Raw genomic sequence first — 24,399 nt, 5'->3', positions numbered from 1 at the left:
GAGGTAAGTAGGTGGATAAGGGCACCAGGCTAGAGACAGGAGGCAATAGATTCAAATCTAGCCTCAGATGCTTCCTAGCTGTGTAACCCTGGGAAGTCATTTAACCAACATTTTCTAGACCTGACCACCCTTCCACCTTGGAATTGATAATTAGGAATTAGGAATTATGAGAAAGTTAGTTGGTCTGATTGGACCACAGGGTGTATGAAGGCAAGTAAGATTGCTAAAAAGGTAGGTTGGAGCCAGGTTGGGTAAGGCTTTAAATACAAAATAAATAGCATTTCTAGCACAGTATAAAAGAGTAGTAAGGATGCTTTACCCCTGATCTTATTGGAAATGTCTCTAGTTTATCCCCAGTATGTATAATACTGGGTCTTGGTTTTTAGTTTTACCATATTAAATAAATAAAATTTATTACCATGTTTTCTAGTATTTTTATTTAAATAGAAATGAGTAATTGTATCTATCAGCTGGGTGGTACAGTAGCTGGAGCACCAGGTTTAGAACTAGGAAGATCTGAGTTCAAATCTAGGCTCAGATTCTTCTTAGTTGTGTGACCCTTGACAAGTCACTTAACTCCTATTTGCCTCAGTTTTTCATATGTAAAATGGAGACACAGAGGAGAAGGAAATGGCAAATCATTCTAGTATCTTTGCCAAGAAAATCCTATGGACAAAAGTCCATGAAGTCACATAGAATCAGATACAAACAAACAACTAAACAATAACAGCAAATCTATCAAAAGCCTTCTCTGTATCTAGTGATATAATAATATGATTATTATTGTTCCTGTTATAAATATGGTCTACTAATAAGTATCTAGTTTTCCTAATATTGAACCAACCCTGTATTTCTGATATAAACCCAATCCAGTTACATAGTATATGATGCATATAGAGACATATTTATCATATAGACATGTTATATATACACATGTATAGACATGTTAAGTGTATGTTACATACACATATAGTACATGTATGTTTGTATATCTAATTGCTAAAAGCAATAGGGAGAAAGTAATGGACTTAGTAGGGAAATGACCTAGTGATATAGTCAGACAAACTTTAAAGAAATAAATTTGATAGCTGTATAGAGAATGGATTTTCAGGGAAAGGATGTGAGGTATGAAAAATAAACCTGAACATGCTACCTGGCACATAGTAGGTGCCTAAGAAATGCCTGTGGGAGGTAGATTTATAATTCTAATAGAATAGGCTAGCACCTAATATTAGGTCTACAGGGAAATGCATTCCAATTTACAATTGTGAGCTACCTTTCCTGTTGCCCCTAAGGACAAAAGATCTTCTCTGTTCCCTTCCAAAACAAACACATACCTCCTCACAATGAAGATTTATCCCTTCTTCATACCCTCTCCTGGCCGGGCTCCTCTGAGGACATCCTCTGAAAGCCACAGGAGTTGGAGCTCCTAGCATAAGGTTAGGACTGATGGAGAAGGCATGCTGAGGGATATGGTTGCCTCTAGGAGGCACAGGCTCCCATGATAATTATTTCCATTGGGGGATCCAAGGAAAATGGGGTACGGGCTGGGAATATGGGTCTTATGGGATTGGTAGTCCCCATAAGGACAGAGGTTTGAAGGCACCAGCTCCTTCTGTACCAGTCCCACACTAGGCACCCACGATGACTCAGGTTGGTCTAGCACTACATGGCAATGGAACTCAGGAATCCAGAAGAGAATCAGGGATTTATGATATGAAAAGAACATGGCAATAAATATAGATTATTCTGAAAGCTCAGTATTCCTAAGCAGCAGAGTACCTCTATTCAGAAAAAAGAAATCTTTCTTATTAAAAAAAACTAATCCTTATTGATTACAAAATCAGCATCAGTATAATTTTTATTACTCTATGTGTATTTATTAAGCATCTTTTAAAAGAGGAGTAGCATTGATTGTCACTGGCTCCTTAGAAATAATACTCTCTATTGTGAATGTGCTAAACTATTTGTAACATAAATAAACCTTCAGACAATTAATACTCCACTTTTATGCATCAATATATAGAAAAGAGCACCTACAACTCTGACTTTAAATGAACAATTAAAATAAGACACAAAAGAGCTATTATTAATTTTAACTGGCTGGATGATGACCTTGTTTATAGCAAAAGTTCAATTTAAGCTAAAGTGACAATCAATAACTTACTTTATGTGGAGCATTTTAACCAAAAAGTGCAGAGAATTCATTTAGTAAAGAAAACTTGAAGCATAAGTCTTTATTTACCCCGTTTCCTCCATGATGCATCCACCCCAGGATTCCGTGCAGTCACATTCTTGTCAGATGAAACAAAATCACAAAAGAAAAACACAAAGACAAGAGCCAAGTCACATCCACATCATGAATTCTAGCCCTTTGAAAAGAACTTTGTCCCTAATTGCCTGCTAAGCAGGCCACATATCACAGAACAAATCCACCTTGCCTCCAGATTGAATTTTTCTCTCCTAAGAAAGCAAAAGGGAGTTACCCAGCTTCTCTGACCTTCAATTTCCTCATCTAGAAAATGAGAATAACAGTACTTTCCCTACACTCTGCTTCACAGTGTCATTATGAGGCTTAGTGGCATTGTGAGTACTAGTGGAAGAAATTGGTGTGGAGCAACCAACTGAATGAGCAGTGTTCTTTTTTGTTGGCTTCATTCCAGGCAAACAAGAATTACCCTGAAAAGTTGAAATGACAGATTTAGGTAACCAGATGTTACCTAGCATTACCTAACAGTGAAGTAGTTAGGAATACGAGGCTGGGAAGTTCCCTATTGCACAAAAATCTGAAATAATTCTGAATCTGACTTGTAGATCATGGGTTCCCACATTTACTAGCTAGTCACAAAAGGAAGTTGATCTTTTCTCCCTCTCCCCATTTTACACCTTTCATCTCATTTTTTCCTCCCTTATGTTCTACAGAACAGATATGGATGAAAGATTAAAGATAATAGATAAAAACAATTTCCCTTTCACCAGAGATGAGCATGCCCTGGAAAACAGACTGTAAGACAATTCAACTGAAGTGTTTCCAAATGCTAATATTAAAGGAAAATTGAAGTTCACATTCAAATTCAACAGCAGAGAAATCTCTGCCTAAGCCAATAACACATGAAAGAACAAAAAATTTCTGGAAGGGGGTCATATATTGAACTTTCTTTAAATCAAATCTGAGTTGCTGTCATTGACTCTGACCTTGCATCTAATCCAACTATCAGCAACTCAGTTATTCCCTGAATTAACATAAGCAACACCTGCTGCTCAGCTACAGGATCTGACCAAAGCCAAGAATTTGGTGGTACACCTGTCACTTCATGTTCTTCTTTAAAGGTAACTGCAAGAATAAAGTGAATCTAAAATATTCCCTCAGTGTATGTAGTTGTGTGGCTGTAGGCAAATCACTTAAACTCTTAGAACCTTAAGCTTCTCCTATGTAAAATGAGAAAGACCCTGCTCTTGGTACCTACCAACATCACAGGACTGCTGTCAGAATCAATAATGAGATAATGTATTCTGTAAATCTCAAAGCACTATATAAATGTCAGCTTCAATAATTAATATTTTCTCAAGGCATCAGACATTTTACTACAAGAAAGGCAGTCTGAATTACTTTGAAGGCATTCATGCAAACTCTGGGTGAAAAATAATTACTAAAATTAATATTGTTGTGACATGAAAGTTTGTACACATCTTGGGGAAATAAATACTGAGCAAAACGTAAGTAAATGAAAAGAATCCATAAGACTTAATGAACTCAGTGTACTGAATGGTACCCTCTTGCTTATTGATGGGAAATGGAATCACAGAATTTCAGGGATGGAAAGACCTCAGAAGCCATCTAGTCCAACTCCTACTTAACAAGAATGCTATCTATAATGTCACTAATGTCTATTTGCCTGAAGACTTACAATCTCAAAAGTCAGCCCATTACATTTCTGCATACTTCAAATTTTAATGACTTTTTTCTTACACTAAGCCAACACCTATCTCTTTGCAACTTCCACCCATCACTCCAAGTCCTACCTCTTGAGATGAACCATCAAAAGTGCAAATCTTCTGTGGCAGCCCTTCAAACACTTGAAGGGCTATTGAATTATCACTGGAAATGTATTTTATTTTCACTGTTCAAAGAAAACAGTATGTTTATGACCATTTTTATTTGGTGCTATTGTGAGTGAAAAATTGAAGAAAATGTTAAGGTCAACTCTACAGGGCATGAAAGAGATGATTACATGTAGGAAGATAAAAGGAAACATCATTCCTGGGTATAGACATAGATTTATATGTTATATTTAGAAATGGAAAACTATAGAAAACAAATGTGTTGAGAGCTGAAACTGGAACTTGTCCATTTTACAAAAGCCTGCACTGAAATATTTAAGTTTATATATATATATACATATACATATCCACAATAGGAATTAAAAGAATAATTTCCTGCCACACACTTTGGGGCATCCATTTTCCAGAAAAACACATAGGGTACAAAAGTGAGAAAAATTGTCAATGCACGTACTTGGCTTTCTGCTAGAAGGTTCCCACTGGATTCCAAGGTTTTGTGCCAGACTCTGGGATAATCCTTGTGCCACTGCCATTGGAAGACCATACTGTTTTCAGAGTTGAAAGTGTGTGGGAAACATTTGAGAGAGTGCACAAAGCTAGTTATTATCACTTCATAGTTATCATATCATCACCTCAATGTCCTATGCTGTAGGTCACGCCTTATATTATCGATGAACTTCATTTGCACTTAAATTTTTCCCCCTTGTGTCATGGCCCTAGAAGCAGAACGCTTCTCTAAAATGGTGGTCATCTTTTTCCACATCATCTTCCTACATGTAATTTTCAAGTACACATAGTTTAAGGCTGTCTTATCCATATACTGAATTCATATCACTCCAAACTACATTCCAAATCAGTTATTAGCTGATAAGCATGCTGAGATAGGTTCCTAATCAACAGGAGAGCATTAACTAATTCTACACTAACCCACCATGATTTTGATATCGTTATGGGATAAGATTTTGGCTTTTGGTTGTCAGAGGTGTGCTGGAGCTAGATTGAACCAGCTCAAGAGAGTTGATCATTAAATTTACACCCTATCCTCAGGCAAACATTACAAATTAAGATTTGATTTACTGTTTTGTTGACTTGCAAACTTAAGAAAGTGATGAAGAAAATGTTTAAGTTAAACTTAAAAATGTGTGATGAGTACAATTTTTTGAGAGCCAATTATTAAATATTTGTCAGCACACCCCTGATTATTATCTATTGTTTTCAGTAATTTTAATTGTATAAATAATACAACCCCTAGGAATTAAAGCATTGAGATAGCTATGAAAAAAGTAGGGGGTATTTGATTGATGAGGGGGGGCAAAGAAGGAGGAATAGAAACAAAGGATAAATAGATGTTGTATTCAAAGGCAGAAAGACAAGCTATATCCATAGGATAAATTAAATTAAAATACAATGGATCAAGAGCAGACTATTATTATTCTGAGAAAAGGGACATGAGAAGGATTGGCTTACATATAAGCAAAATAACATTTGGAATAATAATGTAGCAGTCATCTTTTTTAAATCCAAAAGAATACAGAAAAATCTTAGACTTGATTCTGTCAAGCCCAAAATGAAAAATTTTAAAAATGTTTGTTTTGTGAAAATATGGGCCAACTAGGAATGCTAATGTTAACATACATCATGGTTCTCCAATCTTGATGTTGCCACTCTCCTAGACAACCCTTTAATATGTAGTAACAGGTGTGCAAAGTGGCACAAGGCAGTGTGGGTTGGGGGCTTTGGAGACTAAAATCGAGATGGAACAAATGAAGTCTACAAATGAAGTCATACTTTAAAAAAACTGAACAACTCTTACCTCATTCACTCCAACTCCTCTTGTCTTGGAACAAACGCCTCCAAAGTAACTCAGACTACTTCTCTTAAAGTGAAATATCACACGCCTTAAGAAAAGGAAGAAAATAAAATCATGAAAAATGAGGCCAATTTTTTAAAAAAGCATATAACTGTCCTATATTTGACATATATACATGCAAAAAATAAAAGGAATTAAAAACTGTAATTTCATCCATGGCATGGATTTAGCTGATGTAGTAGAAAGCACACTAGACAGTATACAAAAGTTCTTCACATCAAGGCAAATAAGGAGTCTATGCGAGGTCTAAAAGGGAAGCATACTGTACTGAGGTGCTGGTGTGCTGGACCTCTATGCTTATTTAGGGAGGAAAAAAAAACCACAAGGTCTCTAAACTTCAGTTTCTTCATCCAGAAAATGAAGATAAGATGCTTTCCTTTGAGATGTCTGTGACCAGTCTTAGCCCTTGAAAAGAGCTATAGGAGGGCAGCTTTCTCCTTGTGCACTGAAAATAGTTGGCCTTGGTTGATGGGCCTATTAGATTGGCTGAACAGTTTCCCCCTTCTTTTTTCCTCTTTGTTACAAAGGATGATGATCTGAGAAGGGAAGCAGGATATACTGAGAAATATACATGTCTCATTTATCCTTACAGGATTGTTATTAAAACACTGTGGTATAGGTAAAAGCATTCTGAAGAGTGTATCAAGAGCTACAAAAGTATAATAATGTTGGGGGTTTTTAAACCCTTACCTTCCATCTTAAAATCAATATATTGGTTTCAAAATATTGGTTTCAAGGCAGAAGAGCGGTTAAGAGCTAGGCAATTGGAGTTAAGTGACTTGCCCAGGGTCACATAGCTAGGAAGTGTCTGAGATCATTTTTGAACCCAGGACCTCCCATCTCTAGGACTAGCTTTCTATCCACTGAGCCACCTAATGGCCCAAATAATATTATTGTTTGTCCGTCATTTTTTAAGGGGACTGATAGCATCATCAATATCATCATCATCATTGCATAATACCTCATTAAAGTAAATGGTCTATTGAATAAACACATCAATTTGTTGGGGGAAAAGATCCATTTCACATGAAAAGTTCTCTGAAAATGCAACATTTCTCTAGTTCCATAAGAAACCTAATCAGTGCATGTGAAAGAGTTGCTAAAATAACTGGCTTCTCTTGAGACATACTACATTTCCATATTTGTTCTGCTAGAGACTTGATTTGTTTTTTTAATAAATCTCATATTTTAAAATAGGAAAATGATATCAATTATGATTAAATATTTTTCATAACATAATTAGATATTCTCTGTTGAAATCTACCTGTCAGCATGCAAAGTCAGTATTAGTTATTAGGATTATAATTATAGCCATAGTGATAATGTTCATCAGTTCTTGTTGCAGATACACTAAAAGATGCAGAGTTGGTTAAATGACTGTGATCCATAAGAAAAGAGAGATATTTTACTGGAGACTATTGTTTCTAGTTGTACCCCGCTAATTCAGCCTTCACACAGCTGCCAAAAGAATCTTCTAGGTCTGAATATGTACACCGTTCCTATGCATTTCCTTCATCCCCCAATATTGCTTTCTTCCTCCTCAAATTATCTGGAATATTTGTCATTATAGGCTCCCAACCACTAGAGTGGTAAGTTTCTTGAGGGCTAAGACTGCATTTTGTTTTATATTTCTTCCTCTACCTCCTTTAGAATATTTCTTCTTTAGAAAATGTCACCTGCTTTATAGATAAGGATTATTATACATATTGAATTAAAATGTAAACATCAACCATGGTACTCCCCAGCACACAGCAGGAATTTAATACGTGCTTGTTGCTTTGGATGCTGACTACTTAAGGAAAAAGAGAGAAAAGGGAATGAATGTAAAGGCATTGTGCCCATTAAATTTTGTCTTTGCAGTTCCTTATTTCATTTAAATATAAGTATTGAAACTAGACAGATTCATCTTGTTTTGGTTTATGGTCAGTTTTTATATTTGACCTAAATTCATGAATAGTGAATAATAATACTAGTCCTATTCTCATGCCTCATTGTGACATAAAGGTACCCCTGGTTTCTTGAAAACTATGTCAACCAAGAGCAAGTTTTCACCATTTTTACCAGGTAAGAAAGGTTCTAAGTATGGGCCTGGCAATGGACAGTATCTGCTGTTCAAGATTCATTACCAAAAGATTGGCTAATAAATTATTAATCAAGCGGCCATATCCACAAACCAGATAAATACGATCAATTTCTTGACAACAACAAGTAATAGAAGTATTACAGCACTCTTTCTTTTATCTACTTTATTGCTTTTTTCCCCATTGAATTTTAGGCTATGTTACTAGATGGATTAGTTTGAATTTGTTTTCTAGTCAGTCTTCTACTTGACCTCATGCCTAAGTGTTTTGATGCATAATTTTTAAATGAAAGGAAATCATCAATTAAATAGTTTAAGTTCCTACAGAAAAATTATACTGAGAAAATTTGTTTACCTTCCTTTCCTCCCACTCTCAAGAAACTTAATTTTGATCTTAAACTGAATTGTCTCAGCTCCTTAAAATTGAGAGATACTTCCACTCTACATAATTTTCGTTTTTTAAAAATAAAATCATTTTAGTGGAGTGTCATTACTCATAGTTAGCTGGCAACTGAGTTGTGAGTCATTCTGGATATTTCTAGGACCTGTTTTCTCCCATCACTATAATTCAGTATTTCTTCTTTAGAAAATGTGACCTCCTTTATGGAGAGGGATTATCACATACATTGAGTTAAAACCTCTACATTAACCATAGTACTCCCCTTACCATTAGCACAGTCAAAAAGATGGCAGATGTTAAGCCCTTGAGAAACTTTATTAGCTGATTAAGACTGGGTTCAGATAGTAGCTGACAGAGAAAATACTCAAGAAAAAGTCTCTGAAAATAGTGACACTTTGATTTATGACTTGTTTTTCAACTATGAAACCTATTTTCTTTAACCCTGTTCATTTCTATTCATTAATGTGATGGTTTTCTTGAAAGAAAGATGATTGTGAAGACTGTAAGACAACATGTATAAAATGAATAAAGTCAAGGATAAAGAGAAATCAATCTGCTGGTTGGGCTGTCTGAACAATAAAATTTATATGAACCTCAAATCAATCAGCTTTTTAAAATCAATGTTTGGATTGCTAATCTACTGGTGGTGAGAGGCTATGAGGGCTTTCCAGTCACCCTGTTTACATACTTCCTTTGTGTAGGTAGACTACTCTTCCCTTTACTATGGTTTTTTGTTGTGTGGTTTTTTTGCCATTCATTCCCTCAGCTCCTACCTTCTAGAAGTAGCTCTCCTTTCGAGCCAAGCCTGAGGAAAAAATGGCAAAGACCTTGTTTTAGTACAAGTATAACAAGTCAGGCTGCACCATTCACTACTTCTTGCTCATTGCCTAGAGGGAACCAGAATATAAGTATTTTTATCTCTGCCCTAGAAAGTTGGAAAAATTAAGACAATAATTCTCTTTCTTCATTTCCAAGCCTTCAGCCAAAAATAGCATTCTGGCAAAATACCTCTTCTCTGTCTCTTTCTCTTTGTGTCTCTCTGTGTCTCTCTGCCTCTGTCTCTCTGTCTCTGTTTCTGTCTGTTTCTCTCTCTCTCTCTCTCTCTCTCTCTCTCTCTCTCTCTCTCTCTCTCTCTCTCTCTCTCTCTCACACACACACACACACACACACACACACACACACACACACACACACACTTCCCCTTTCCCCACCCTCTCCACCCTCCTCTTTCCCAGGTATTTCTCAATTAGTCTTTTCATTGCATCGAGCAATGACACACATGGAGTAACAACTCGCCCCTAAGGAAGTCATTGGACTAACAATTTTTCTGAAGAGAGAATGGAAAATGAGAGAGGAATGAGAAGCATGAAGTAGGTCTCTGGAGTCCTGACTAGTTCCAGTAACACAGTACCTGCTCTGTATTTCTTGTGCAAAATTTGATCATACCATCTCAGCCTCTGAATTCTGGCACTGAGGAAGTCAGAGATATGCAGCTCCCCTTCAGTTCAAGAGCAAATTCAAAGATGAAAGTAAATTAAGTAAGAGAGAATGAAAATGACAAGGAATTATGTCACCTTTTTTAAAGTATTATTAATTGGTGTTCCTTATCTCAATCCTTTTAGTTCCACATAAATATAAATAGTTTACAAGTTTTCTTTTTAAAAAGGGTGCTACTTCTCACAGAAGCCTACACTAGCTTTTATCCATTTTATTTTTTAAACACTTAACTTCCATCTGAGAATCAATACTATGTATTGGTTCTAAGGCAGAAGAGTGATGAGGGCTTGGCAATGGGGGTTAGATGATTTGCCTAGGGTTGCACATCTAGGAAGTATCTGAGGCCACATTTGAACCCAGGACCTCCCATATTCAGGTCTGGCTCCCTTTCCACTGAGCCATCTAGCTGCCACCTTTCATTCATTTTTTAAAAGTAGTTTTATCTCATGTTACTGTGTATAAGGTAGTAGGAGCTACAGAGTATGGATGGATGACTCGGACATGATTTGGACCTCAAAAATTGAACTATAGGGCATAGAGGGAAATATAAATACACATATTCCAATATCAGTATGGTCAGCTCTATATGAAAAAGACAAAGTACTATGGGAGAAAAGCAGAAGGAGATGAGATCTCTGATGGTACAATGGAAAGAATGGTGGCTCTGGATTCAGAAGAACTGAGTTCAAGGTTAGCCTCCAATGCTTCAACCTCTGGGCAAGCTACTCAGGCTCCCTAGGATTCAGTTTCCTCAGCTATAAAAAGAAAAGTTTGGACTGGTTGGACTCTGAAGCTCCTTTAAACTCTTTCTTTCTTTATTATTATTTTAATTAATTAGTAGTTTGTTATAATAAAATTCCCAGGTATCTGCCTCCCTCCTTATACTAAAGAAGGCATCATTTGACAAAAAAGATATACACATATATAAAATTATGTCCTCCTTGTTTCTATATAGCTTTTCTTTCTCCGGAGATATACATTCACAAGTTGTTCTTCAAACAATATTTCTGTTGCTGTATGTTTTCTTGTTTCTACTCTTTGCTCTTCATTGTTTCATCTATATTTTTCTAAAATTAATCTGCTTATTCCATTACAGTAGTAGTCTATCACAATCATATGCCAAACCTTGAACTCTTAATCTATGACCCTATAGGTTGTAGTGCTAAATCTATCCCAAATTTCAGCTAAAAGCTCTTCAAGGACTTAATGACAGCTATCATTTCATTATTATCCTGGCCAAGTCTTTTCTTTTCTAGGCTAAGCCTCTTCTATTCTTTCAACCAGTTCTCATCTGGATTGAACTTAAAGCACTTCACCATCTTGTTTGTCCTTTCCTGGACTCTCTCCATTTTATCAATATCCTTCCTAATGCTCATAAGTGAACATAATACCCCAGATGTGGTTAAACAAGGGACATCACAGTACAGTGGGGAAATCACCTCTCTAGTTTCAGACACTACACTTTATGAGCCTCTCCTAAGACTGCATTTGGTTTTTGGCTGCCAATTTTACATCATTGACTCATATTCAGCTTGAAATTCATCAAACTACCAAATGTTTAAAAGACAAGCTACAGTCTAGGCAAGCTTCTCATCATCTTATTCTTACGAATTTGATTTTTGAACCCAAGTGTGAGACTTTGCATATTTTCCTTATTAAAGTTCTTTTAGAAATATTCCAACATCCTAGCCTTTCTAAATCTTTTCAATCTTTACTTTATTATCAAATGCATTGTCCCTTTGCATCTAAAGGGCCTTGACACATGATCCCAAACTTGAATTGCAGATTTGACTAAGGCCTCTGCTGAGATTTATGTGTGTTTAGATAAGTGTTTCCAAAGCATTTTTTCAGGGAATCCTGGTATTCTGTTTGTGTGTGTGTGTGTGTGTGTGTGTGTGTGTGTGTGTGTGTGTGTGATGCATATATGTGTCTACAAGAGTTCTGTGAAAAATATTCCTTGGTAGCAATATTTCCCTTTCAAATGTGAAATATAAAATTAGCCATGTATCAATAATCCTTACGTGAAAAAACTTAAGATCTACAAATAGAATTCATTTCTACTCTTCACTTTTTATTTTTCTCACCTTCCTTCATTTTAAGAGGATGTCATACCTGCTGATCATAAATCAGCATGAATGAGTTATTAGATGTTAAGTTCTAAAGTGTTTTCAAGCTAACCTAGTTTGCTAATCTATATCCTACAGGAAAGTGTTAAAAGTAGATTCGTTTTTTTGCTTCAAGTATTTTCTCTAATAAACTCCTTAATCTTGGTAATTTTTTATTTCAAATTCCCTCTTACGGAACATTTTTACGGCCGTTATGATGTTTACAATGACCCATTTAATGACATCTTGAAGAATAAGCTGTTCACTGCCCACAGATTTAATTCAGACTCCCTGATCCATGAGGGCTGCTATGATATTTTAATAAATTGTATTCTCCCCAGGAATCATAAATTAACATACACAATGTTATCTTAGCTCTCAATCTCCAATAAACTTGGATCAATTCAAATTTTCACAGAACAGGCACATTCCGTTGCTTTGGTTCATTTTATTTAGCTATATCTGTCTAGAAGCAGCAAAAACCAAAATAAAGCCCTCCAAGCACAATATTCATATCTGAGATATTTATAACAAGATGTAGAATGATATGATTTTCCTCTTCAAATTTATGTATATAGTAGAAAAACTTTACTCACTATCAAATCAGTGCTATTTTCTAATCTGTAGCTTTTTAAAGCCTAAACTATCAATAACCTATGAAATAGAAATGGACAAGAACGCTGGCTAGAAAGAGGTAAGATGTTTTGTCCAAGATGGCATACCAAATCTCTAGAGGAAATGCAAGACCCAAATGATATATAGTGCCCAGTTCAGTGTCCGATATACTCAGCACTATTATAGTTCAAAGTCTCTATTCACATTCAAGGTCTATATTTATAGAAAAGGAGATCTTGCTGAAAGGCAGACTGATTCTCTTAGCATCCTTCAAGATGATTTGTGCATGACACTGCCAAGGGCTAACACATAATTTCTTTGACCAGCATGTGTCTAAATATAACCATCAAATTTTGCTTTTATAATTTATAATACACTTATCTGATTTGTAATGGTTCTTTTTATATGTCATAACACAACTCCAAGGGAACATCTTAAAATTCAAAGGATGAATATAGCATTAAACTCCCCATATAGCCCTTACAACATGAAATCAGTTTAGGCATGGGTGAGATAATGTACCTATATGTGCACATTATAATGCTAAGCACAGTCATCTCTGTAACACTTCTATCTAATCCATTCACACAAAGTATCATCCATCCATTCAGCAATTATTTGAGTTTCCATTATATGTAAAACACTATGCTATGTAGTGAGGATAATAAATGCAGGTATATTAGATAATGGATAATAGATACATGGTTGGTGTCCTCAAGCAACTTGCTTAAAGATGAAATAATAGATTAATGAGATAATGTAAAGAATGTAACAGGCACCACATAAGTGGTTCAAGCTAAGTCCTAGGACTAGATGTCAGAAGTCCTGATGTTGAACTCTAGCTTTTCCATTTATAAGCTGGAGTCTTGAACAAATCATTGCAGTCTGATCCTCCATTTCCTTATGGATGTTACAGAAATAAAATAAGATAATCTATATAAAGTTCTACATGGGAAAGATCAGTTATTATTTTTATTAGTAACTGGTTGAAAGACTTTCTTGCCTCCATTTCCTTACCTGTAAAATGGGGATAATCATATTTACATTTCATACCCCAAAATGTAGTTACATGGAAAAAGTAAGATAATCTAAGTACATGAAGAAGATAAATCAGCATTTTTCTTATTTTGTTTTTATATATAATATGTTTTATATATAACATATGATAATATATTTTATATATCATGTATACTGTATATCATATAATGTATTTTATATGACATATGAATATATAATAACATATTTGTTATTTTATTATTAACAGGCTGGAAGGCTCCCAGAGCTTCCATTTTCTTACCTCTAAAATGAGAATAATAATTTTGGTACTTCATACCCCTCAAGACCCTACCTAGACAAAATAAGATGTTTTATGTAGAATTCTACATGGAATAATCAATCAATATTTTTGTTATTAAGAGGTTGAAAGAAGCACTCACTTCTGGCTGGGGGGAAAGAAGGGAACAAACATTTATTAAGGACCTAGTATTTGCTTCACAAATAATATCTCATTTGATCCTTACAACAACCCTAAGAGATAGGTACTATTTTTATCTCTGTTTTACAGGTGAGAAAATTGAGGGAGAAGGAAGGGAAGTGACTTGCCCAGGATCACTCAAGCTAGCAAGTATCCCAGGCAGGATTTGAACTCAAATGTCCTGACTCCTGGTCCAGCACTCTGTGCACTGTGCCATCTGATGATGACAGTAGGATGCTTGCTCTACAAAGGGACTTTCTGTGCCCAAAGTAAAGTAAAACAGGTAAGGGATACACCAGATGCCAACAGCAAAATCACAAAAGAGCACCTACGAGATGAGGTGAACAGCATCCGCATGCTGTTTTATTCGTTGTCGGTATTTGGAGAATTCATGGAGCATCTGGACAGGGTCAGACCGAATATCAATGTAGTCCTTCTCTGTCCATGTTTCCACGGCTACCAACACCACCCTGGTATTCAGCTGCTCCTTGTAAATCTGGAAGTAAAGACAGGACAGGCACAGGAGTAGAACACTGGGTCAAACATGCACAGTTAGCCAATCAGAGTCAGTGGAAAGACAAGACGGATAAGGTGGGAGGGAAATATGGGGAAATCATTAGCTCAAAATATGGAGATAGAATTCTCTATTTTTCTTATTGACCATATTATGTCTTTTCCAAAAGAAATATAGCTTCTACATAATTCTATATTCAATATTGTAAGATCTCATGATGGCAGGTGACCATGGGTTCCCAAAGGTATTTTAGCTGAGGCTATGTACTAGCAGGTCCTATCAAGAGGATAAACCTTAGAGAGAAGATATGACAACACATTATAGGTGATCAGTCAGCCTGGCTAAGCTTAGAAAGGCTTTCTTTTCTTAAAAAGAAAAAAAAAAAAGGTTGACAGACAAGCAATGCATCCTTTGGCTACAAAATTCTACAAAGACTTCTGATTAAGTCATGTAAGATGGGAAGTAGATATTGGTACTGTGGACCTTGGAAGTATTCAAGTATAATTAAACATTATATTACTTACTATCCCTATTATATATCTGATTTATGAATAGTAGAGTCACACAGGCATTATCTATTAGACATTCAATATGAAAGTTAATCCTTGAACTTTTAATGAAATTAGAGAACTACAAGGAGGGTGGGTCATTATGCTACAAACAACCTGAACTATCAAGAGTTTCACTTACTATATTTAAGCAAAAGCTAATTAAAAGTAAACATATTTTAAATTAGGATTGTTTAGTTTCAAAACAAGATTATGCAGTAGCATGAGGGAAAATACACAATGTAAACAATATTTTATAAAATTCAAAAGTTTCTATTCCTTGTAATATTTCATTTTTTAATTCATTTAGAAGAATGAAAGGTCTAGAATGGTGATTCCCAAAGTGGGTGCGACCGTCCCCTGGTGGGTACTGCAGAGATCCGGGGGGAGGGGAGGGGCAGTGATGGCCACAGGTGCATTTATCTTTCCTATTAATTGCTATTAAAATTTTAAAAAAATTAATTTCCAGGGGGCTAAGTAATATTTTTTCTGGAAAGGGAGCGGTAGGTCAAAAAAGTTTGGGAACCACTGCTCTAGAACTTCAAGGGAAGTAATTGTAAAAATAGTAATGAAGGAGAACTAGCACTTCCAGACCTCATCTGGAGCGTCTGGACAGGGTGAGACCAAATATAAATGTAGTCCTTCTCTATCCATGTTTCATATTTCCAGAGGCATGTTTCCATATACAAATTATACTATATAGATTAATAATCATCAAGAATATTTGTTATCGGGGCAGCTAGGTGGCTCAGTGGATTGAGAGCTAGGTCTAGAGGCAGGAGGTCCTAGGGTTCAAATCTGGTCTCAGACCCTTCCTATCTGTGTAGCCCTGAGCCAGTCACTTAACCATCATTGCCCAGTCCTTACCACTCTTCTGCCTTAGAATCAATGCCTTAGAATCTTACCTTCTAAGGCAGAAGGTAAGAGTTTAAAAAAATTATAATGTTTGTTACTAGTCAAAAAATTGAAAAGCAGATGAGAAGAATCAACTAGAAAAAGAAGAATCAGAAAAATAAACAACTTAATGTTTGCTAAACTTGAGAATATAAATTACTTGACAAAATATCACATGACAAGAATACTTTGGAAAATTGGAAAGCAATCTGGAGAAAATTAGGGTTAGATCAGCATTTTACAGCATATAATAAGTTTGACAGTGTTATGTGAACTCAATATTAAGAGTCACAACACAAAATAAATTGGAAGAAAACAGTATCAAGTACCTTTCATAGCTATAGCTGGAGGAAGACTTCTTAAACAAGTGATAAAGGAAATCATAAAAGATCAAATAGGTAATGTTGATAATATTATATTTAACATCTTTCACATAAACAAAGTCAATGCAACTAGGATATAAAGGAAATCTGTCAACTGGGAAAAATTTGTATATCAAATTTCTAAGATAAGGGTCTTATATATAACAGATATATGATAATAGAATGTAATTCTATTCTATTATAACATATATGATAATAGAATGTAATATGGTACTTTGGTCATATAAGGCCAAGAGTCATTCCACATTAAGTGTTGAGAAGATATAAACAAATTGTTCTCAAAAGAAGAACTGACTATTCTTAGAAACTATATGAAAGACTTCTCTCACACACTAATAACAAGAGAAATGTAATTAAAAACAATCTTGAGTTTTCACCTCAGACCCTACAAATTGACAATGATGTCAAAATATGGGAAACACCAATGTTAGAGGGTCTGTTGAAAAACAGGCACATCCATGCAATACTAATAGAGCTGTTCATTGGTCCTAAAATTCTAGAAAGCAATTTAGAATAATGCTAAGAAGATGACTAAAATGTTCATACCTTTTGTTGAAGAGGTCCCACTGCTAGAGACATATCCCAAGAAATTTAAAAGATAGAAAGGCCCCAAAATATGCTAAAATATTTATATAGCAGCACTTTTGTAATAACAAAGAAGTAGAAACAAAATAGATATCTATCAATTGTGGAATGAATTAGCAAATTGTAGTATACGAGTGTAATGGAATAGTACTATTCCTTAAACAAAACAAACAAGGAATATGAAGAATGCAAACATACTGATATAAAATGAAGTAGAATCATAAAACACTATACACAATGACTAAGAATACAATGTAATTGGAATAGGAAAAATAAAATATCTTTGAATTAAAAAATGTAATTATACTGAAAAAATTCTAAAAAAAGATGAGAGCAAGAATGGAAGCAAAAGCAAGTGAATCAGTGAGGAAAGAGAGTTTGAAAGTGAAAAAATAATTCCCTTTCTTTGCAGGAGTTGGGGGATTATGAGTGTGAAGCAGTATCCTGTTAGATTTGATCAATTGTTGGTTAATTTTGCTTTACTGAACTATTGGTTTTCCTTCTTTTTTATTTTCTGTTTCAGCAGTGGCTGAGTAGGAAAATGGGGAGTGGAAAATACATTTGGAAATGAAAGTGTAAATACAAAAAAGCACAATTTTTTATAAGAGGAAAGTTTACTTTTCCATTCTGTGAAATAAATAATGATGATTGTGCAGAAATAATGCCAAATACTGTTTTCCAAAAATAATAATTATTTTCACATTATAACTTTCATAGTCAAAATTTTTTCATCCATCGCCTTATATGTAATTAATTTCAACAGTAAAACAAAAGTTGGTTTTCCCTAAGAAAGCTAATAACAATTTTACTGAATTCATTAAGCCAATTGACTCACTGTAACCAAAACTCTCAGAGTTCCAATCCCAACTTTACATAATACTTTTATACTTCTAACATGCAACTTAAAAAGAGAGATTTTCCCCTCAGAACTATCAACCTCATTTTGCTTTCTATACATACTGTTAAGGTCAAATATTCTATCCTTTAATACTATTCATTAGAATTAGATATGCTGCCATTTAATATTATTTATTAGAGTTTGATTTCGAATTTGAGAGATTTTATGATTGAAAAATCATTTTAAGTTGGGGAAAAAGAAGATATCCCCCCTACTGTTGATAACTGTTTTTATCTAGTGTACTTGCATTTCCTATACACTCAACAAAGTTTAACTGTGGAATCAAATAAAAGTGGAAGGCTTTCTGAAATAATCTAGGTGGATTTAATCTAGTATAAGGCAATGATCCATCTTCAAAATTACTTCAGAACTCTGGACAACCACGTGTTTCCTTTACCTTCTTAATCAAGAACTCTTCAATTTTGAGCACAATACATTTGGGGAAATTTGGGGAACTATCAAGAGTGTGACTATTATATTCTTGTTCTCAGTTGAAGAGAGAGGCCACAAAATTGTTATCTAAAACTCTTTCTTTTGTCTCCATAAGAATGGGTTCAAGAGAAATGATGATACTTACAGAATCCACAAGGTTGACCACTGACTTAGCAAAGTTGTTGGTATGTGCATGAGAACGGTATTTCTTGTACTGAAATAAAAAACAAATACTAAATTAAATTAAAATCTAAAGTTTGGATTCAAATAACACTTCATTTTCAAGGTTCCTCTGAATAAAGCAAATAAAGCAATCATCTATGTAAAGCACTTTGCAAACCTTAAAGCACTATAAATGTTAGACATCATAATCATATAGTGTAAATCTAGAATGTTGAACTCTGATTGTGATGCTAGCAAATATTCTGATATTCTAATTGCTAGTGTTAATTTTTATTAATTTTATATTCTACTTCTTTGTTGGACTTAAGTCTGTTTGATCGTGTAAAAATGTTTAATTGGAGGCTCAATTTCTTTTCTTATTAAATACATCGTGTTCTCTTGCTTTGGCATCACCTAAACTTCCCTATGTAAAACAAATGTATTTACTCTCTCTTGAAACATTCACATGAGAAGAATTTTTACAACAATATCCCTGATGTCCCAAAAGTTTTATTGCACTTCTAACCTATTAAGGCTTAAAATTGCACTAAGACTTTTGCAACACCCTGTATATGTGTGCATGTGATACACTCTGGAAAACATTTAAATATCTCCATGTTGATACACATAGTTATGTATCATGTATAATTTCATATGTTATATAACAAGTTTTTAAAAACTTTGTTTCAAAAATATTGAAGGGAGAAAGGGAAGAGATTGAGTATTTATTGGGTGCCTACCATGTGCCAGGCACTTTAAAAATATTATCTCAATTGATTTAAGAATATATATTGAAATTAGTATTATTTCATAAAGAAACTATGGAGAGAAATGCCAATCACAACCCATTGAAAACTAACAGTGCCAAAAAAGTAGACTTTAGAGGTCTATTATTTATTTTGTATGTTTATTTAAATTTGATAAATGAATCAAAATATCTACTACATGTAAGGAGCCACAATAAGCTGTAAGAATTGATATTAGCTAATCATTATTCCTCCACAGGTGGATGCTCTACCATAATCTTCAAGTCCTCATATAAAAGAAGCAACGAGAATCCAAACCACTGCTTGTAGACCCTCTGAGACTAGGCTCATTACTCCAGTTTTACAATAAGTTGAACATTAAATCTTAGAATGATTTTTTAAATAATAAAGTGTTCCCAAGGTTTGTTCATTTCAGGTCTGTTAAAGCCTAAATTCATCTTTGGTCATACATCGCAGCCATGGGGCAAACTTTATAAATAAGAAGCAACCCAATTCTTTTTTATCCAAATGAGTTTCCCTCACTACATGGAGAAAATTTGAAGAAATAAAATGCCTCAAAAATAATAAAGCCATTTTAAAGGTCCAATATGTTACCTGAAGATAAGATAAAACTTTTCTTCCAAATCCTTGGTCCAGTTAATAACCTGGATAATTTACTGTTGCCAGAAATACACCTGGTCTTCTGGGTATAAAGTCCATTTATTTTTAAGATTTCCCTTAAATTCAAATTCTTTCCCTCTCCTTATATCTTGCATCCAAAAAGAGAAAGTAATTAAGTCACATTCATTAAGTACTTGAGCTAAATTTTTCTTGCACCACTGGAGAAAGGGGGTAGAGGGTAGGAGACCAGTTGTTAATTCTAACTCTCATACCTACACAACTCAGATTGAGAAAAATCTAAGCATTCTCATAAACATGCATCTCCACATAGCCATGGCCAGATCTGGAGATTTATGGGATTTTCCTTATTTGCTTTATTTTTAAGATAGACTAGCGAAATCTGTCATCCAGGTCATGAGAATCAAAAAATGACAGAAGTGCTTTCAAGCTTATAAACTTCATCCAGGAGGAAAGAATTACTTACTGTAGATACACTTCTACCTCTTAATGAACTATCACTAGTAAATACAAAACTCCAGTCTTTCTTTCTTGCCCCCCCCCCAAAATAGTTCTTTCAAGGCAACACAGACAGGGAAGAAGACATGTTTTCTATTACCACCATCCACCCCACTTCAGCCACTAAACATAGAATTGGCTATAAATGAGTCTCAATGAAAAAGGCTTTTCTTCCATCCCTCAATAAATTTTAAAAGCCATTCAAAGGAATGTTGAGAAATTCCTCCTATGAATCAATCAACAATAAATTAAGTAGCTAGATGTTTCAGGCACTGAGCCTGGAGATACCAAGACAAATGTGAATCAGTCCTAGCTCTCACTGAGCTTACATTCTGTTGAGAGTGACAAATGTGCAGATGGAAACATACAAAGCATACAAAATAGATCTAAGGTGTACTTGTAGAGAGAACACTGGCAAATGATAGAATTAGGACAGGTGATATGTTAAGAAATATGATGAAATCAAGAGAGAGCTGAGTTTATATCCTACCTCTGATTCTGTGTGACCAAGGTAAGTCATTTAATTGCTTTGAGCCTCAGTTTCCTCATCTGTAAAATGGGAATAACAATAATGCCTATAGTTCCTATTTCACAGATTTAAAGTGAACATCAAATGAGAAAATGTATGTAATGTGTTATATCTTTGAGCTGTTATTATAGAAGCTAGATGGCAAAGACTAAAATGTCAGACTTGGAGTCAGGAAGATGCAAGTTCAAATCTTGCCTGAGACATTTACTAGCTATGTGACTCTTCCTCTATTATGTCACAATTTCTCTCAGACACATTTCCTTGATCTGTAAAATGTGAATATAATAGCACTTACCTCAAAGGGATGTTGTTAGGATCAAATAAGATAATATATCTAAAGTGCTTTGCTAAGCTGAAAACATGATATAAATATTAGCTATTATCATCATCATATGTTTTGATAATGTACTATCAACATTTAACAACAATTTAGGTTGTTTTCAAAGAATTGTTTTGCTTTTGAAATAAGGCAAAAAGAGATGATGTTATATTGATAGTGGCACTAAAAATGATCATGATATGGAAATTTTAGTGATAACGGGTCATTAAGCTAAAACCGGGGTATTTCATTAGAATAATTTAAATGATTAATAAAAGTTGAGAAAAATAATTTTATATCTTGTGGGATATAAAAAGCAAGTCATTTAATTCAACCATTATTAAAAGGGCACAAAGTAGAGAATTCCTTAAAAATAGAATTCTATCACAGGGAGAATCTGCCCTCTACTGGTAATTGAGAACTTTTTCTTTCTTTTCTCCCTTCCTTCCTTCCTTTTTTCCTTCCTTCCTTTTTTCCTATTTCAGAAAGGGAACAAATAAAATGCACAGAAAACTAGAACATGCATTTTGAAATGTAATCCTATGGAGGCAGCCTGCATTCACAAAGAAACCAAAGGCACTGATAGCTCCATGACTGCATGAGTTTAAGTATAAAGTTTCTATGACCAATATCGATTAATATGTATTAGTCAATGAAGAGATGGTTCACTTATCTCTTATGTGGATAATTTCAGCAACAAGTATAAATAATAAGTTCTGGTTTCAAGAATAATTCTTTTCTTCTCTTGCTCTCCTTACAATTTCATAACCTTTTCTTTGGTTTTCTTGGTTTAGATTTTTCCTCACATAAAACACACCATCTGCTGTCCTGCCTGTGCTTTTGCACTGGTCATCCCCCATGGGTAGAATATTCTCCCTCTTCACTTCTGCCTTTTAGTTCCCTCGCTTCCTGCAAGAGCCATCTCACTTTCTGCAGGAAGTCTTTCAAGTACCTACAACTGCTAGTACCTTTCCCTCTGAGATTACTTACTACATCCTCTGCCCGTATCATCTTGTATGCATCATGTTATTTGTACATTGTTTCCCCAGTTAGAATGGGAGCTCCTTGAAGACAGGGGCTGTTTTTGCCTTTCTTTGCCCAGGCTTACCATAGTATCTTGAATAGAATAGATGCTTACTGATTCACTGCTTGAAGGTAATTCAATGCAACAGAAATACAAAATAAATATAGTCTTCAGATGGACCTTGTTAATAATAAATGTGTGCAGCCTAGAAACTTGATCCCATTCTCTCCTTTCTACTTCTGGGCCCTGACTCAATTAGTCATCCCCTCTCTATGAGCCCCTTCCCATATAAGATCAAAGATCTAGCTCTAGAGAAGATGCTAAAAGTCATCCAGTCCAGCCAGCTCATTTTACAGATGAGGAAACTGAAGTCCAGAGAGGTAATTTGTTCAAGGTAATGAGCTAATAAGGATCAAGAGAAGGATTTGAACCTAGATTGTCCAACTTCAGAATCAGTACTTTTATCTCTCTCATCCTTCTCTAATCCCATAACAAGCAAAACTTGCAAGCTACCGTCTCCTCTCTCTCCTCCCCTTCACTGCTTAGCTTCTTGGAAAAGCGATCCATATCCAACACCTCACTACTATTTCTTCCTCACTAAGTATTCACTTAACCTCTTGAAATCACTTTTCTTCTCCTCTGACTCAAACGAAACTGCTGCCTCAAATAACACCAGTGACATCCTAGTCAATAAACACAATGATCTTTTTCCAGTCTTCATTTTAGACTTTCCTGATTTCCTTCCCTGTCTCAATTTTCTACTATACCTCTTTACTTCCTTCAACTCTCTTCCCTGTACTTTCTGTTATGTCAATGTGCACTGAACATTTCATGTTAATAATTCCAAATATTACCTCTCCCTTGGAGTACTTCCAAGGTCATCTTGGCTGTTGGTGAGATGAAAAGCAGAAAAGTATCTTTCCAAAAACAAATAGCCAGCCCTAACAAGGCGAACATACTTAAGAAACTTTGTTTTAAAATGGTTTCCTTATTTTTCTCTTGAATATGTGACCTCCCTGATAAATACATTTTATTTGTAGGTTATAACACAAAGGATACTACAGATATTAAAAATTATTCATGGAAATAATAATATTCTGCTGATAATAATAATATTTTGCACATAATCAAATTTATTTGTTCCAAATACAATTTAATTGTTAATATTACTCAATGTTATATTGGTTTTATATATCTCAATATAAAAGTTTGGCTTTATCTCTTGTTATAGTGGAATTCAATAGAAATGAAAAATAATGAACTAAATTTATATTAAATGTATTTTATATATGTATGCATACTTACATATCTTAAGCTTAGTCATGAAATTGGATTATTGAATTGCATAATGAATAAACAATCGAATATTTTCTGAACAGCTTAGTCAGTGTGTATTTAACTGAACAGATAAGTACTTGAAATATCTTGGAATTTTACAATGCCGGGCAAAATTCTTATATGTAATTCCAGCTAAAACTCTACTTTCTAACTTCAGTCATTGATGGAATTCTGAGAAACCTATGGTTTGTTTTTCATTTTGAGCACATTTCTGAGAGTTGAGTTTTTAGAAGAGAAAACATATGGAAAACTATTAAGCACCTTTGCTGATATAGCAGTACTACATTTCCATTAAAATAGAATTGATTATCAACAATAAAATGTTCCCAAATCTATTTTACTGGCGGCAACATAGTAACAGTGGAAAGAACATTGGCTCCAAAGTCAAAAGACCAGGGTTCATGTTCCGTCTCTGTTGCTTGCTAGAAGTCCAAGAGTCTTTGTTTCTTCCTCATGATAAGGCTGGACTAAGGTCAAAACTAAGGCCTCTGGAAATATCATCCTATGACAGTTCCGTGAGGGAAAGGACTTTTTTTGCTTTTTCTTGGATCCCAGTATTTAGCACATTGTTGCTAAGTGTATAACAAATTTTTTTAATTTATTACCTATTTGTCTTTTCATCCTTTTTAATATTCACAATCTCTTCTATTCTGTTGATATTTAATGACTAAAAAGGCATATTAATGAAATAATCTCACTTCTTTTTACCTTACTGAAAGAGAATTTTGTTGCTCATATTTTCATCCAACAAAATATTTTTCAAGCCTTTGAATCGAGCTTTTATCTA

General features: G+C 34.6%; 1 protein-coding gene across 1 annotated transcript in view; it reads right to left on the bottom strand.

Annotated features, from left to right (window-relative positions):
- The window catches only part of ADAM23 (ADAM metallopeptidase domain 23), a 223,111-nt gene that overhangs the window by 48,175 nt on the left and 150,537 nt on the right, over positions 1–24,399 (bottom strand). Inside the window, exons 10-14 of the mRNA XM_044667494.1 lie at positions 18,503–18,571; positions 14,436–14,599; positions 5,876–5,960; positions 4,517–4,607; positions 2,246–2,294 (exon numbers count right to left, since the gene is read on the bottom strand). Of these exons, the coding sequence (XP_044523429.1) occupies positions 2,246–2,294; positions 4,517–4,607; positions 5,876–5,960; positions 14,436–14,599; positions 18,503–18,571 (458 nt within the window). The remainder of the gene's footprint in view (positions 1–2,245; positions 2,295–4,516; positions 4,608–5,875; positions 5,961–14,435; positions 14,600–18,502; positions 18,572–24,399) is intronic.

The sequence above is a fragment of the Gracilinanus agilis genome, chromosome 3 (genome assembly GCF_016433145.1).
Source record: "Gracilinanus agilis isolate LMUSP501 chromosome 3, AgileGrace, whole genome shotgun sequence".
NCBI classification, from domain to species: Eukaryota; Metazoa; Chordata; class Mammalia; order Didelphimorphia; family Didelphidae; genus Gracilinanus; species Gracilinanus agilis.
Note: the sequence above shows the minus strand (reverse complement) of the source record. Positions and strands in the feature narration are given on the sequence as shown.